This window comes from Culex pipiens, unplaced genomic scaffold (assembly GCF_016801865.2).
Source record: "Culex pipiens pallens isolate TS unplaced genomic scaffold, TS_CPP_V2 Cpp_Un0006, whole genome shotgun sequence".
Lineage (NCBI taxonomy): Eukaryota > Metazoa > Arthropoda > Insecta > Diptera > Culicidae > Culex > Culex pipiens.
This window is the reverse complement of record NW_026292823.1, coordinates 290663-308306: the sequence shown is the minus strand read 5'-3', so window position 1 is coordinate 308306 and position 17644 is coordinate 290663. Positions and strand designations below refer to the sequence as shown.

At 37.4% G+C, this 17644-nt stretch overlaps 1 protein-coding gene across 1 annotated transcript; it reads left to right on the top strand.

Moving 5' to 3' along the window:
• The first annotated feature begins 635 nt into the window (after positions 1-635).
• Positions 636-1575, top strand: LOC120431405 (obscurin-like protein 1). Its single transcript, XM_039596533.2, has 2 exons — positions 636-1050; positions 1150-1575. The coding sequence occupies exons 1-2, from the start codon at positions 690-692 to the stop codon at positions 1485-1487; spliced, it is 699 nt and encodes a 232-aa protein (XP_039452467.1). The 5' UTR covers positions 636-689; the 3' UTR covers positions 1488-1575.
• Positions 1576-17644: the final 16069 nt, after the last annotated feature.

The following is a 17644-nucleotide window of genomic DNA, read 5'->3' as shown; positions in this document are numbered from 1 at the left end:
ACCGCTAGAGTGTGGCTCTTCACTTTTCCTGCACAGGACTTTTGAATAGCCCGCACTATCAAATGCAGGTGAAGTTATGGTAAGTTAGGGTGAATTAGTAGCTGACGATTATTTGATGTATCAAATTTCTAGAAAGAGACCGCGATCACTTGAATGTTCTAAGCAAAATTATCAAAACATTGAAGAAATATGTACATTAAATCAATCAAATTTCCCCTACAAATTCTGCTTCTGATATTTGATTCGACACGACGAAACACCACCAGGTTCCTCTACTGGTTCTGATGGATGGTGGTCCCAGCATGTCTGCGGCCGCAGCTTGGCCATCATTCCCAGCTTAGTTTAGCGAATCTCCTCGCGTGGAGAGTGCACAAATACCATTGTTCATTCATCATACTTTGGGGTGATTTTTAGCTGGGGTAAATTATAAACAAATTGCACAACTTACGTTAGTGAAGATGTTGAGTTTTTCAGACTTCATTAATCGGTTAATGACTCAATAGAATTAAAATCAGGTCCGCATGCTTAGCATATCGGAGATCAACCACCGCTTCACTATCAACGATCGTGGGAAAGTGTTGATTGTTGAACTCTTGCTGACGCAGTTGTTCATCGTTCCGAACTCTGACTCAATCTCTAAGCTCAGTAGCGTTACGTCCGTAGAAGCGAACAGAATTAGCAAATCGACAATGCAGTCCTCCCTTAACCTGCTGCTAATCTGCCTTCTCGCAGCCATCCCAAGCTGCCTCTCCCAGCAGCGTCCTACGGTCCAGCTCGAGGCGGATCCCTTCGTATCGCCAGGTAGTGTCGTGAAGATCCGCTGCAACGTCCAAGGCGTCCCCCGGCCGGTGACCACGTGGAAGGAAAATGGACAACCCCTGCTGGCCACCGATCGAATCGCTTTCGAAGATCACGGCAAGTTCCATTTGCTGGTGATTTCCAACGTCCAGCAGAAGGACAGTCACCGGAAGTTTGAGTGCCACGCCCGGAACGAGAACGGCGGTGCTATGGCTGTGCGATCGTTTGCCGTTGTTTCGGATGGGTTGGCAGGTAAGGTTACTGCTGGTTCATGACCGGATTTAGCGGAGACACCCACCAACATGTTAACTGCACATTCCTAAGACATGAACCAATCTCTGAATCTTCCAGGTGGCGTTGCCGGGCAAAGTCCGACGGTGGATTTGCAGGGGCCGACGCACGTCCCAGCTGGAGGAGCCGCCACACTGCTGTGCATTGTCCATGGGCAGCCCCGACCAACGGTGGCTTGGACCGAGAACGGTCTGCCGCTGACGTCCTCTGGGGGCAGGATTCGCATTGAGGATGATGGTGGGATCAACCATCGGTTGATCGTTTCCAGCGCACAGCCATCGGATTCTTTCAAGAAGTACGTGTGTCGGGCATCGAATCGGCACGGAGCGGCGATGGCCATGAGGTCGTTTGTTGTGCAGAATAACAACATTGGAGGTTTTGCAGGGTTTGGGTTTTGAAATGTATGTTAAGGGTTTCAATTGTCAAGCCATATTTAATGATTTTTCTGAGAAATAATAAATGATGTACAAAAACCCTGAGCAGTAATATTTGGTTGTACCCATTCAGGTCTGATTTTTTAAAGTATATTATGATTTTGATGAGTAAATGATTGTGAGTAATTAATATATTTATGATAATATGATTTATATCTCTACAATAATTTAAGTACTTTCAGCCAACTGTTTAATCAACTTATTTCAAAATACTTTTAAACAGTATAATAGGATAAAGCATTTCAACAAATGTTATTATAAATATTTTAGTTGTACCACAACCTCTTGCAAATTTTTAATTAAGAAATACTTATCTGTGATTTATCAGCTTCAAAATGAAGGCTTCAACTTTACCTAACAAATACAATTTTGAAAGATTTTTTTACTATTTGATATACCCCCTAAGGGACATTACTAAAATTGGCTAGAACTATGGAATTATTTTGACCAATTTCATCGTGGTCATTTATTTGACCATGAAATGGGGTCCTTAAGCTAAAATTAATCCGATAAAATTAACTTTTGAAAGTTGTTTTTTTTATTTTGTTATATTCCCTAAGGGAATTGATTTATTTATTGAGAATTTTTGAAATGTGAATAACAAAAACTGTTATTATTTTCACAGAGCGAGGAAGTCGGAACGGACCTTGAAGTTCGAGCTGGAGTGAGACCTCGGAGACGGCATCGGATTCAGCTAATTTTAAGCAACTTTTACTTGGAGTTGGAATCTGTGAAGTCGGGTATTTTTGGAGAGCTGAAGTCGGCGTTGACGTCATATCCTGCATCCAGAGTCGGAGTTGTCTTCAAAGTCGCTTGAAGGTATCCGACTTTGCAGCCCTAACTAGTACAGAAGAGTTATGGCAACTGCAGGTTTATTTGCAAATTGCAAATAAACCAAAACAACAACTTTTTTTGTTAGGGAGACATACCAGTTCAATAACAATTTTTGTTATTATGCTGCTCCACCTCTCCGCACAAAATAACAAATCTTGTTATTCCTTCATGATTCCTTCTGTGTTATTGGTTTGTTATTGGAATAACAACATAATAACAGTTTATGTTATTCTTCGAACAAATCTTTGTTTTTGATTTTTGTTATTTTAAACAACTAATCCGATCATCCCAATAACATATTTCGATCTTCTCACAATAACAAAAACTGACCTTTCCAAGTTATTTCCGTCTGCTCGGGTGGGCGTTACAAAAAAGGGGAACATGTCTACTAACTCTTCCTTATAAACCTTATATCAATCTACTTTATAATTTTTTTTTTCAAAATGTTTTCAAATGACCCTCAATATTGTTGGAAATGAAAAAAAAAACACGGAGAAAAATATAATTTGAATTGTTTTCAGAAAATAACACTCGAGCTATGAATATTTGAAGAAAAAAATGTCTCATTATTTTAAAGTATATTTTTTTTATGTTTTCCTAATAGTCAAAATAATTTAAAACTTAAAAATATTTTAGAAAAAATGGGAAGTTCAATTTCCATGTTTTTTTACCCCCTTATTTTATAGAATATTTTTTTTTTCATGTTTTTTATGAGAAAAAATAATATAAATCTTCAAAATATTTTTAAAAACTAGAAGTTCAATTACTGTAATTAAAAAAAATGCCTTCAACACAATTTCAAATCCTCACTCTTGAGCAGCCTTTCGATACCTCGTACAACAACTAACACTTTTACCCTGATCAATCCCACCACCAAACGCCAATCATCGCCGGGCGTTAATTTTGTATTCCGCGGGAATGGGAGTAGCGTGATTTATTTCGGTGTAAAATTTAATTAAAATCATCACCCTTTCCCCACTTTACGTGACCTGATCCGAAAGCGATCGCACCCCGACAAAACCAACAATGTCAGGGTGCATGCTGCTGGTCATAAGCCTGGGTGGGAAATTGAATTGTTTTTTTCCGAATTGATTCAACCCCCCCTCCAGGGAGGTGAGATGATGTGAAGTGCCGGTTGGATTAATTTATTGGCTGCCACTAGGCTGGCTTGATAGTTTGGTGGAAAATTGTTTATTTGAAGGGGTGGTGTGAGATGAATAATTTATTTGAATGAGCGCTGTCAGCGTAAAAGGTTAATTTTGATCGACTTGAGACAAAAATGCTGCGATCGAGGCTGCGATGGTAATCTCGTTACATTGCAAACGTGAGTCTATTGCACATTTCTACCAATTTATTCAAAGCACCCTCAACTCTCAAGTGGATTGGATTTTAAAGCTCTAAATGTTTTAAGCCGATATGGACAAAGCGAGTCCATTACTAAACCCAATCCCAACGGGGATTCACCCACTGGAATTGCTCACAGTATTCTTACTTAGATTTAGCTCAGTTTGTCTGTTTAGAAACTTTGAAAAGTGGTTATAACTGCCATTCAGTGAGGAATAAAGATTTGTGGAATCGAATCTCTGCATAATTATTTCTTATTCCTAGTAGATTAAGGTAAAAAAAATGAGGTTCTTTTAGTGAGAAATGTGAACTTTTTCAAATTCTATTCACATTAAAATTCCAAAAACAAAAAGAGGAAAATCCACTTGAGGGTGGACCTTACCTCTTCGCTGAGTTGTCCTAAGTGAGGTGCATTCTATCGGAAAATGGATTGCAATGAATCTGGGAGATATGCATCCTCTAGGGAAAATGTGCAAAACCAAATCTATCTTCCATCCGAACTTTTGGAAGTTGAACCAAATTTTATCGACGTTGAATCTATCCGGTGCGTTTCAAGTGGTGCGATTTTGAATTGCTTGAACAGAAAGCTCTGGGAATATCACTGGATTGAGTATTTGAGCATTCGTAAAGCTGATCGCGAGAGAAAGGTTGTGAATTTTACGCTGCAAAGCTTCTTAAAGTCTCACGAAGTAAATGACATTTCAAAACGAAGAAATTTTGTTTAAAATTATAAATCAAATTATAATAATTTTAACATGTTTTGTTTTGTTCAAAAATATTATGAACATTTTCGATGTACAGTACCGAATTTCTTTTTTTGCTAAAATTTTTATTTTTGTCAGATTTTACATTTTATGAGAAAAAAAATGATTGCAAAACACCTTAACTAGTGTAAAATGCAATTTAAAACATTTTTTTTCTTTCAAATGTTGAGACTATGGCTTGTTATTTATTTTTTTATATTTTGTTTTATTTGTTATTTACCTTTTTTAAAGAATGCTAGATGTTATCCGATAAATGTAGATTAATATTTTTGTTCAACTTTTATGATTTAATGAGCTTAGATGGATGAAAAAAAAATGGATTAAAGGGGTTCCCTGAACAAAAAATAACACCTGAAAAAATCGTTTAAAGACAAAGCGTCTTTTTATAAGTTGAATTGCCTTGCCCAAACCGCTCTTAGTAGAGGGTGACGAGCGGGAATTCCCGGTAAAAAAATCCTGGGAAATCGACAATTTTTGGGACTCTCGATTTCCGGAAAATTCGGTCGAGACTCCCGGGAAATTTTAAACTTATAAATATCGAAGCAAAACTATACAAATTAATCAGAAAATTATTTGGAAAAATCTAAATTGTTTAGATCATTGGATGTTCGAAGTTCAAGTTCGAACAAAACAAATTCTTCTCTAATCTTCTTATTCAGAAAGTTTAACTTTTAAGTTAAATTATAATTGAAAGAAGCTAAAAAATGTGCACCCTAAAATTTACCTTAAAGCCGTTACACCTAAGAAATGAAATCTAATGTTTTTAAAATATTATTTATATTAATTATTTCTAAGAGGTCAAAGCTTTTTCAAAATAAGTTCCATTTCCGAGCAAAATCTATTTTTTTTTAATTCGAAGTTCCTAAGTCCCTAAGTTAATTTCGCTGAATCAAGGTAATTTCTGTTTTTGATGTCAATAAATCATTTGGTGTTTCACGTCAAGCTCAATATTAAATTATATTTTGGGAAAAAAAACTCTGGCAATCTTTGTAAAGTTAATGATTGCCAATTGTGAACATTCGGATTTTCCTGATAACTGTAAATATTTCTTCAATGAATATTTTCAGTTGACCTTAAAAAGTTTAAATTTTTGTTTAAGTCGTTATTTATCATAATGCAATAATCCCGATACTGGGAAATCATTTATTATTCGTAAACATTTTAAACTAAAATGTTGAGTCCCAGCTTAAAAAACCATCAGATTCAGAAAAAAAAATCAAGAGGTAGATAATGAGAAAATTTAAATTAACGTTCAAAAAAAAAAAACTAATTACTTTTCTTTTTAAATTATTGCCACTATTGGTATAGTCAAAAAAAAAATCTCCCGGGTCACGGGAAAGGGCCAAATTCAACTCTCAATTCCCGGGAAATTGAAAATCTCGAGAATCGTAACCCTCTAACTCTCAGTCTCAAATGGTAGTCTCGGACGTCCCCTACAAGCTTCAGGTTGAATTGAATTGATATCTGGATGAGACACTTTTTTTAAGTTTCAAAATCTTGTTTTTTTCACTAAAATGCTTTAATTTTGTCCAATTGGGATGCTTCACCCTTCATTTCGTAGCATTTTTTTGCCCCTTTATATGTCTTTTGAATTTTGAAATTTAATTAAATTTGGTCATAATTACAGACATTTTATGGTTTTTGTAGTTTTTAAACCTCCAAACTTTGTGTTCCGATTTGTATCCATATTTGTTAAAATATGTCCAAAAAAACACAGAACCAAACCCTGAACCCATTTCAGATTGCAGATTGGTGAGGTCTTCACGACGTCCCTAACAAAGGGGTATGCCCTGTTCGTAGACTCACTCTCTCTAGCGCAAGAAATTTCCCACAACTTTCTCAATTCGCAAAACAGATTCATCAAATCGGTCGAAACTTCATCTGCCGTGACGGGTAATCGAAGCTGGGTGCAGGTGCATGAGATTCACGCAGATTTGAACGCACAGCTTTACGAGTAAAAGTTTTGCATATATGCATCGTTCTAAACTAGGAATTTTCCGAAGCAGGCGTGTTGTCATTAGAGGAGTGAAAATGCTAGCGATATGAGGTTCAACTTTTCATTTGATTTCAGTGGAGTATTACATAATCGATCTTTATTTTTAACGAAAATTGCTACAAGCTCGAGAAACCGTGAGGGGGACGTCACAAATAATTATGGCAATCTAATTGAGACTCAAGCCTGGTTGAGTTTCACCTCAGCCACAATACTCTTAGGCAAAGTGTGTTATTGGAATATGCTAAATGACATTCCTCGTCAACGGCAATTCTATGAAATTCGAATAATTCCATTTCTAGCATGGTAGTCTGTGCTGCACTCTGTTACTTAATTAAAATATAGTCAAGTCAGTCTTGTTCACCATTGTGTCGGTTGCAAATGTGCCGTCGTCTTGTTCCCCGGGAGCAGTGACTCGCTGTGTAACACTTCCTAATGCTATGAATGAATGCAGAAGCTGCATTTCGACGCTGTCGTGCTAACTAGTTGCACATTACGTTGCTCTTTGACGTCCCGAGAAAACGCGTTTTATTGTTTGATCTTGAATAAACAAGAAATAGAGTATACGTAATGTAAACAATAACAAACACGTTTTGTTTGGTTGACCATTCTGTGCATTATCTTGAAGTTTGGTTGAATTTGGTTGCCGGAGTCTCAAGTTATATTTACAATTTATTACGACAGTCGGGCTTGTACGTGTGTCAAACGCGTTCTGATTTGAAATCCCTTTGGCCAGTTGTTTCATATGAAGAGTGACAACAATACACGGTAATTTTTCGGTTGTTATTGAATATCTCAGGATTGAAATCAAGTTTTGGGGAATTGCGGAGGTCAAAAGGTGAAGCATTTTGAGCTCCACAAAATGGTGTTCTAAACTCAATTTGGCTCAAAATGCACGTGCGACAAGATAGCACGATCACGTCGACTTGGCGCTTCAGGAGGAGCTTTCACTCTCTCGAATTATACGAACATCACATCATTGTTGTGGCTTTGCATAGATCTGGATTGTCCTGCGGGTTAGAATGATAGGGGAAAACGTCATTTTGTAAACTCTTACCCTCCTTAGAAATCTTTAAATAACATCTCACAGCTGAAAACAGGTTCAGTTCTACTGGGTGTGTGAAAACTTTCAAAGTTTCCCTAGAACCATGGGTTCAAAAAACAATGACGTGTTTCAGCAGTAGCACCAGCTGCTGACGACAACGTTTTGCAAGATTATCTTCGGAAAGCACGGTAGGTAGGGGAAGGTGGGGCAAGACGACCATATGGGGCAAGAGGAACAATCGCTCTATGGTCGTAATTTTTACAATTTTGATTATTTCAAGTATGAGGAATTGTTGCTAGCAATGCAATTAGCTGATTCTACTACCACATAACCGCCAAAACGACGTAAACGCCACGGAGCATAAGATTTAATGAAGTTTTTTACAAACCCCTGTTTTCTTATAATATTTGGAAAGTACAAAATAAGGCTTAGGGTTCGTTTTAAGGCTCATTTTATCAAAATGCTATTTTTCCTAGATCAGTAGTGTCCCTTCCAATGACTTGCACCTATTATAAAGTATGATTTAACTATTGGTTATTTTTGTTGAGAGCTTTTAAAAAATCTAGTTCAGGTGGGGCAAGTGTACCATATGGATTTTTAGTAAGGAAAAAAATACGAATTGCTGCAACAACATATTTTATTGGGAAATAAATACCTAAACGTACTTAATAACTGATAAACAATTGTTTAAAAAATTGTCCATACCAAATATAGTGATATTATGAAAATTTCCTTTTTTTCATCGAAGTAATATTTTTTTTCGTAAAAACGATCATATTTTTAGTAAAATAATATTATTTAATCTAAAAATGAAAGAAACGTTTCAAATACATCCTAATCTAATGTATCTAAGTAATAAAAGTTCAATAGTTAGCAAATTAACATGTTGTTTCATGCATTGTTCCTCTTGCCCCAACGGGTTGTTCGTCTTGCCCCACTAGTTGAGTAGAACGAACAGAAAATCAAATATTTTAAAATCAATTTTTTGCAGGATTTTTTGAAAACTTGTTCTATCACAGTCTTAGTCAAGACCTGGAATAAGATGATTATTTAAAAATCCAACGGATTTTTGACGTTTTCAATTGGTTACAACGACCATTTCCTTAGCTTGTTACACTTGCCCCACTTTCCCCTACATGCGTCTGCTTCTGCTGTTGATGAAGTCTGTACGTTAGGTTCCAAGAGCGACTGGATAGGGGTCCTTCAAAGCTTCCCAAGATTAAAACAACGTTTCTACCATCCATTCGGAACAATCGAACATCACTCACAATCGTTCGAATGTCTATTTGCTCTAATTAAGGCACGTTGCATTGGAGTGCCCCTCGAAGGTACGCTCATTGTGCTGGGATTGTGCCATTCCTGGGAGTCCTGGGCAAGGATTTGCAACATATAGTGCAGCGTGTTAGACAGTGGAGAGAGAGTGCCCTTACTGTGTTTGCAACGTAGCAATTAATTAGTTTTGACACTTGGTACTGGCATGATGCCTTACTGAACGAAGTTCGTTGGATGTTCTAGGGACTTTTGACGAAATGTACCGTTTAAATGAGTTTCAGCTGAAGTACAGTTTTAAGTTTCTCAAAACAGGTAGTTTAGTTATATTTAAAATAAATCAGGTTTCAAATTAAAACCAAATTTCAGTCATAAATTGACTCAATTTTATTTTTTTTCCATGTTTTGTAGATTTTTTTTTAAATCTATGCCTTATGGGAACAAAATTAGAAAACTATCAGATTGGGCATGAGCATGACCAAGGTTGACTGCCAATGAGCCGGCTCCGTTATTGGCAGATCAGCTGAAGTTTAACAATGTACAAAAATGATCAGTGGAGCCAACCATCGTTCACTGTTTAACCTCTGAAGATCCTTTCTTTATTAGTCAATACCGGCGCCCTCCCAAGAAGCCTGCAGTTCAACGAAAGGGAGGAATGTTAGTCCGATAATTGAAGTTGCAGACTCATCATAGTTTTTCGCTATATACCTGTTGACACCGCTTGAGACCGTTGAATCCACAGCATCTCCTACAAGCATCACGGGATTAATATTTTGTTGGGTTAGTAGGATAAGGTGGCTTTTCGATGCCTCCACAATAAACTCGACTATCCTAAAAAGTCAGCGTGTCTTTTGATCAACGATTATATAGAAATAACCCTTTCACTGTGAAAACCTAACACATTACTCGAAAAATGGATACACAACTAAAATGACGCTGTGCCCTCCGATCAACGATGATATAGGAATGGCTTTCAAAAACACAAAACAATCAATTTAGATTAAAAAAGCCACGTGGCTTCGCTCCTTCCACAGAACTAAAGAAAATCAATTTTAATTAGCACAATGACCACAAACTGCATGCAAAACAAGAGCACAAATAAAACAAAAAAAAACACAAAAATTCAAACACGCGGTTTTGCTCCCTTCACTGCCGTTCTACGCATAATTGTCCCATGTCATTTTTTGATGATTTTGACTTTTTGACATTTTTAAGTTTTAATTTTCAAAAGGCCCTATCTGCATAGGAAACCCATGAGAGATAGGTTGTTTTGAAAATTTAAACTAGAAATCACTGTTGAATTCTGAAAGAAGTTTTTAAGGAACGACTTATTTAGAGCCGGGACCCGTGGTGTAGGGGTGAGCGCGGTTGCCTCTCACCTAGTCGGCCTGGGTTCGATCCCAGAAGGTCTCGGTGTTATTTTAAGTAAATGTTGGAGCCGGTCTAACCTAGAGGTTAGGTCGTTAGCTCAGTTAAGGTGCAGGAGTCGCTGGTAGGCAGTTGGACTAACAACCCAAAGGTCGTCAGTTCGAATCCCGGGGTGGATGGAAGCTTAGATGTAAAAAGAGGTTTGCAATTGCCTCAACAATCAAGCCTTCGGACACCTAGTTTCGAGTAGTAATCTCGCAATCGAGAACGCCAAGACAATCCTGTAGAGCGAATAATTTAAATTTGATTGATTATTCAGAGCTTTTAGAAAGAATAGTTCTGAATAAATTAACGACTTATTGTTCTATAGGTACAGCTAGTTGGAGGTTCATTACATAGTAATCAAACATAAGCAACACATTTTAGAAAACCACACTCATACAATCATTTTCGAATCATGTTCCTAGAATTTACACTTACAAATCAAAACCAGAAATCTCCAATTTTGTCCAGTTTTTCCAGACTCCATGAACTCAACCTACAAACTCACAATTTTGCCCATCCCCAAATCCAGTTTTCCGGAATCCACGTGGCTCGTCCATAAATAGCTTTTCCAGAGGGAAGAGGGGGGCGCGGGGAAAATCCAGCGCGTCCAAATTGCGTTCAGTTCGGCTAAAACCTCATCAAAACAAGCCCATAGAAGGGGTTCCACTTTGGCAAGAGCGCGCTTTTTCGGGAATGAATTGAACCGTGAAATAATTTGTCAAAACGAAATCGTTTACTTTTATGAGGACCAACTGAGGGGTAAGAGGTTTGGGAAAGTGGATGTTGTCGTTGTTGATGTTGCTGCGGATGCTGTTGGCCGCGCTATGTTTGGAGTAATTTTTCACTTGAAGTGATTTTCATCAGGCAACCTTTTGCGGTGAACGATGAAGATAGCACGACAAGATAGGTCTCCTCCTGGTAAAGGATACTCCAAAGAAGGTGGTTGCTTCAAGGTGCGTGCGATTTTCAGCAGTATAAAATTGGGAAAAGATAATTTAATCGTTTACGTGATCATCGTGATTGGAACTGGTAGCAATTTGTGGTTAAGGTTAGAGCGATAGAAAGCTCGTTGATGGGAACGATTTGAGCTTTAATCAGCCGTTTTGTATAAAAGGGTGGCAAGGTGATTGATTGGCAATTATTGTGATGATGATGATTATGCTGCTTTGGAATAGTTTTAAATCTAAAATTCATGTTAAAAAAGTTTTCAGAGAAAGATGAGTGCAGAATCGATGCAATCACATCCATACAAAAAGAGTTGATTTTTCTTGAGGAATAAAAATTGTTTGAGCTTTTTTTGCATCAGCTTTAACAAAATAAAGATTACCCATTCGGATTATAATTTGTAAACAAAAAAATCTTGTTTGTGCAACTCGTCTTGTCGCAAGTAGATTTTGTGCCAATTGAGTTAGAACGTGATTTTGTGCAGCTAACAGTGCCTCAACTTTTGACCTTCACATATCCCCAAAACTAAATACCAATCTTTTTTTTCACTAAATTCAGTAAAATTTTACTGAATTTTCATCTACTGAATTTTCAGCTAAAGATGCAGTAATTTAGATTTTACTGAATTCTCAGGTAACTGATATTTGTCACTTTGAAAGATAGTTTACTGAATGTTCAGCAAAATGGTTGTCAAAACAACTGAAATTTCAGCAAAGGAAACGTCAAATTATTTTGCTGAAAATTCATTAATTTTCTTGTGTCAGTTTGACAGATCATTTCGACGCTGTCGTGCTATCTTGTCGCACCCTCCATTTCGACGTTCCGAGAAAAATGCATTTTAATGTTTGACCTTGAATAAACAAAAACTAGAGTACGCAATGTAAACAATAACAAACACGATTTGTTTGGCTGACCATTACGTGCAATGTCCCGAAGTTTGGTTGAAGTTGGTTGCTGGAGTCCCGAGTTAGAGTACAAAGGTTTTTCGGTAGTCTAACTTGTACGTGCGTCAAACGCGCACTTACATCAATTTTCAGGGAGTGACAAGATAGCACGACATGATTGAAACTTCTTTTATGTGTAGAGTGACAACAATGCACGGAGTTTTTTTTCGGATTTCGTTGATTGAAATCGAATTTTAGGGATCTGTGAAGGTCAAATGGCATTGTGAGCTGCACAAAATGGCGTTCTTAACTCAATTTGGTCCAAAATGTACGTATGACAAGTTAGCACGACGGCGACGAAATACGGGATGGCACTGTAGTCAGTATTACTTATTATACTCGGAATCTTTGTGTTAGTTCTATTCGGTAGATAATGTCGTATTAAAAACAATCTTACGTGACTTAAATGAGCAAAAAAAATGCAACAAGATTTTCCGTTTGAAATTGGTGAAGAAAATGTATACTTTATTGAAAGTTATCGAGAAATTAAAACTGAGAGTGTGGGCGTGCAACATGGAGTTAAACTTTTCGAAGTGCAATGCGAACCTTCACAGCAACTGCACAGAAAGTTTAACTCCATGTTGCACACACTCGCACATTTAATTTCTCGATATAACATAAGGCATAAAAAGTATCCACTGTGATTTTTTCAAGGTTATTTGATAATTTTAACGTTCCGTGAATTCTACAATTTTTGAGCGTGAAAAATCACTAAGGCTTAAAAAAGCGAACCCATGAGTTTTGGACACCCAATAATGAATTTTCTTAATGAATGTACAATGTACATGTAAAAGAAAATGTGAAAAATACTGTTTTTCCTTGAAATCTCGAAAACTGACGTACGAAAATAATAAAAAATATTTGCAATCTGTTGCATTCCCTTGAAGAACAATATAAAGAAATGAACCTTTCTCTGAGTTACCATTTCTATCAGAGCTTTGAGAGTACGATCTCCCTCAGCAAATTCACTCCACCCAACGCAACGGTTCACAGAGAAAAAGAGAATTAAAACAACAAAGCCCAGAACAGCTTTGCCCGAACACCGAAAGCCTTCCTCGACCAGTACCGGTTGAGCTTTTCCCGCGGAAGGACCTCTCTTTCCCGATTGAAAGCATTTGTAAGCCCTGCACAGGAGCGTTTTTTTTTTTACCGAGAGCCCTTTCCGTCGAGAACACCGACCATTTTTCGCGCGAAAAAGTAAAACAGAGCTCCCAATCTCTTCGTGGAAACGTCGGTGGGGAGGAGGCCACAATGTTTGTACCTATTTTTAGACTCTTGGTCTGTTCCGTTGCTCGGAACAAAAGGAAACCCAATTGCGGGGGCGGGGGCCATTGGTGCACTTTTGCAAGGTTTGGGACATGACTGAGGGGTGGAAGGGGTTTAGTTCTAGTACTATGTGGCACAGAGAGATGCTTCAAAGTCGGCTCTAACCGACCGGAAGTAATGGGTTTCCTTCTTGATGTCCTCGTCCGGATCGTTTCACCCCTCCTTTTTGGCTCAGAATCTGAATATTATTATGTTTGGCGATGGCCAGAATCTCCCAACGGTTCGTTCCGTACCTGTTGGCCGAGCTTTTAGTTTTATTTTTGTTTTGGTCGGTCGATTTTTCCCTTCTTCTTGTTTTTACGGCCATCGTCAGCCGTAGTGGGAACATCGAAGGGGGAGGTCAAGTCTGGCAACACTGTTCGTTGTTTCGAAATGGGTCATCGGGGGATAATTTGGTGATAAGAACACGCTGCTGCTGCCTGCCACTGTTTTTGTTGCTGTTGTTGATGATGTTGTGGTAGTGGTTGTTTGACGCTTTTGGTCTGTTTTTATAGTCGTGTTTTGATGAAGAGCAATGGGAGATACTGCTGCAGGAGGTAAAAGGTAGTCGTGGATCGGAACTACAAGATTTGAAGCAGTTAACAGGGTTTATAATGGTGCCCTGGTGAGTGGTGGGTGGGATGGTATGGTGAGGTTGTTTTTAACAAACAAATATGTTTTATGCTTGTTTTATAAGCAGAATGGAGTGATTGCTGGCTGAAATAAATTGGTCTTGCTTTTAGAACCTATTGAAGAAAACCACTTTTCTTTGTCTTAGTAAACTGTAATAAAAAATAAATTTTCTATATTACTGAAACATGAGGTACTGTATTTAAATTAAATTGAATTAATTGTTATCCTACAATGAATCATAACAATTTTTCAAATTAAATAGTGTAACAAACATTAAAATGTAGTGGACCACGAGTAGCGTCAACTGAAGCAACAAAAGACAACAGTCTGAATATGTGTACAGCAGTTTTTAGAACACTTAACCACTTAATTTGGAATCGATGGAATAATTGTACAGAGAAATCTCTTTTTACGCGATGCGTTACGTTTTTCTTATTTGACGATTTCTCTGTTACAACGCAACATTTTTTTCAATCTTTGCGCAAAACAAATCAAGGAAAGACTGTCTCAATTTGCTCCAGATGACAATACATGTAAAACAAAAGATAAATAAAACCTTTTCCTCGTAAAATCGTGATTAATCGTGATCCCATACTTCAATATTTGTAGTTGTCTGCTTTACTACTTTGTAAAATATCATAACACTGTAAAATATTACCCTGGAATGTTAAATATAAAAAAAAAACTATGAATGTTAAATCTTCGTGTTCTTAATGAAATAAAAACCTTTCTGTACAACCAAATGTCTACGATTATGTTATGGTAATAGCTAAAAATGTTAATTTTAATACCCTGAAAACAGATTAAAAAAAAAGATTTTGATATTTTTGCCGATTTACAGTTATGTGACCTCTTAATCAGTCTTTTTTCAAAACCAAGTCTTGTTGGATAATTGTAAGAACTCGAGCTGAAAAATTCTCATTTTGGAACTTGTTACATAAACTTCTATTCAACTACTAATCTTACTGCGATTTAACTTCTTTTTTTTCAAAAAAGAGAAGTGATATCTAAGCAGGACTTCTGAATGTATTCATTGTAAAAAAAAATACTAATTGGTAAATCTCATCTCAACTTATACAATGGAAACTGTACGTGTTTGCCAATCTATTTGGTAATTTTCACATCACTGAATTCAAGAAGACATTCTGCATTCATGTTTTCCAAGAATAGCCCCATATTGCACAATCCGCATTGTTCAGTAGTCCCAAAAAAAAGTCTGACTTAAAAAACAAAACATTTAATCCGCGTCTGCTAGACGGACACGGGTTGACCTTGCATCGCCACCACCTGGCCATCATTCTACAGGGACCATGTCAGCAGATTCGGAACCGTCACACCAGAAAATCCCCTCCGAAACTCACAAAAAATCACAATCACAATTGTGTTTCCAAATTGTGACTTCAGGGAAACCCTTAAAAAAATGTCAGCAGATTTGCCAACCCACTGCCAGAGGAGAACGGTCGCTATGACAGTTTTGTGATTGTGTCACCACGGGTGTGTGTGTGTGTGTGTGTGTGTGTGTGTAGATCACCCAGAGTTCCAAATTGTTTTAATAGTCCGCTACTCACGGGGGTTCACAATCAGGAAGGGATGCAAACATAAACCATGGAAAAGCAGGAAAAACAACCGAATTTGAGCTATTGTAGAAATAGGGGAGTTGGAGCCGGCTCATTTATATGAAAGTTGTAGTTGGAGTCAGTGTAGTCGATTCTTTTCACTTCCTTGTTGAAGGTTCTTTTTACTTCCCCTGCAACTATGTCGAAAGGTCAAGGCTAGAAAGAGATGGCAAAGCAATGTACAGACAGTCAGACAGACAGCCCAGCCACCCATCTCATCAATCTTATTCAGTAGCTGACTGTGGAACCTGGACCCGGTTGCTGTGATCCCACTTTTGTCACCCTCGGGCTAAGCTCATTGAAAGCGTGGTAAAAGCTGACTATGAAAGTAGTGTCCTTTTTGCAGCTTTTAGTGGATCCGAGGTTAACCCTTGGATATGTATTTTACTTAAAATTATATCAAATACGTTCACAATTCAATACATGCATTTTTTTTTAGAAATTTGATTGATACCTATCAGAAATCAGTCAACAATTCAAATCATGGTGAACTATAAAAAAAACTTAAAATTATATTTTATAATATTTAAAATGCCGAAAAAAAAATGAATTGAAAGCCAATTTCAAAATTCTAAAAACAAACTTTGCTTTTGAAAAGGTCTACCAAATGATATTTTTTTTAATATTTTAATTGATAAGATCAGAAAATTTCGCTGAAATAGATATCGTCTGTTGATAATAAGCCTATAATTAGGTGGCTCGATCCAAGAAGGTCCCGGTGGCATTTTTCGAGACGAGATGGGTCTGATCATCGCTTCCGTCGGACGGGGAAGTAAATGTTGGCCCCGGTCTAACCTAGGGGATAGGTCGTTAGCTCAGTCCAGGGTAGGAATCGTCTCCCTGAATCCTGCCTCGGTGGAGTCACTTGTAGGCAGTTGGACTCACAATCCAAAGTTCGTCTGTTCGAATCCCGGGGTGGATGGAAGCTAAGGTGAGGTTTGCAATTGCCTCAACAATCAAGCCTTCGGACACCTAGTTTCGAGCAGGAATCTCACAATCGAGAACGCCAAGGCAATGCTGTAGAGCGAATGAGCGAATGGAATTCTTTGTGGCTGTATCTCAGAAACTAATTTCCCGATTTTCAAAGTTCCAGAGGAAGGAAATTTCCACAGCTTTTAAAAAAAAATGTTTCGGGGATGCTTATTTTCAAGAAGTATTTCTAAAATGTGAAAAAAACAAAAGAAATCATCAATTTTCACCTAAAAGTATTGGTAAACATTGTAAATTATTTTTCGGTTTAGCTTTAAATTGATTTTTAAAAATGATTTTTTCCAGGTTTTCGATATTTTTCAAAAAAAAAATACTTCATTTTTCTAGAAATCATATCTCCTAAACCAGATTTTGCATCATCACGGCTCAGAAGTCCACTAAAAAAACATAAAAAAAAATCAAATTCAAAATTCGTAATAATTAAAAAAAAAAAGTTCAGACAAATCTCGCATAGTGCGCAGGCGCTACGCTTTGCATTTCTTTGATTACTCTAAAACGACATAATATTTTTGCAATCTTTTTGAAGCAATTTTGCTCGTCTTCAGGCCCGTAGCCAGGGGGGGGGGCTACCGGGCTGCAGCCCCCCCCGAAATTTTTCCCAATTTTTTAAAATTGTACTACCTTAAAAAAATCTCAAAACAATGATTGTGTGTACTACCTTAAAAATAATCCTAATACAATGATTGTGTGTTCTCTCCACAGAAATAATTTGTAAGATAGTGAATCAAGAATAGATTGATCAAACTAAGTAATTTGCCTGTCCATTGCCGAGCTCAGTTTTCGTAGATTATGGATCCAATATTTAAAAATTGAGCTGCAGATTTGAACATAGTTCCATTCAGTAACGTTTCATTTATCTCGTAGTTTTAGCATTACATTGGTTAGGGTGGTCCAAATCTGGGCTTACTTGAGGCTACCCCCTAAAATCAAAGATTGACCCATCACTAGCCTAAGTTCCAAATTTGAGCTTTTTCTGACCACTGACCACCAAGTTTGAGAAAAATCGTCAAAATGTATGGAGAAAAG

Bases quoted from the DNA above. Each gene is read 5' to 3' on its own strand.
- LOC120431405 (XM_039596533.2), top strand. From the start codon at position 690: ATGCAGTCCTCCCTTAACCTGCTGCTAATCTGCCTTCTCGCAGCCATC. The intron at 1,051-1,149 runs GTAAGGTTACTG...TGAATCTTCCAG, and splicing joins TGTTTCGGATGGGTTGGCAG to GTGGCGTTGCCGGGCAAAGT.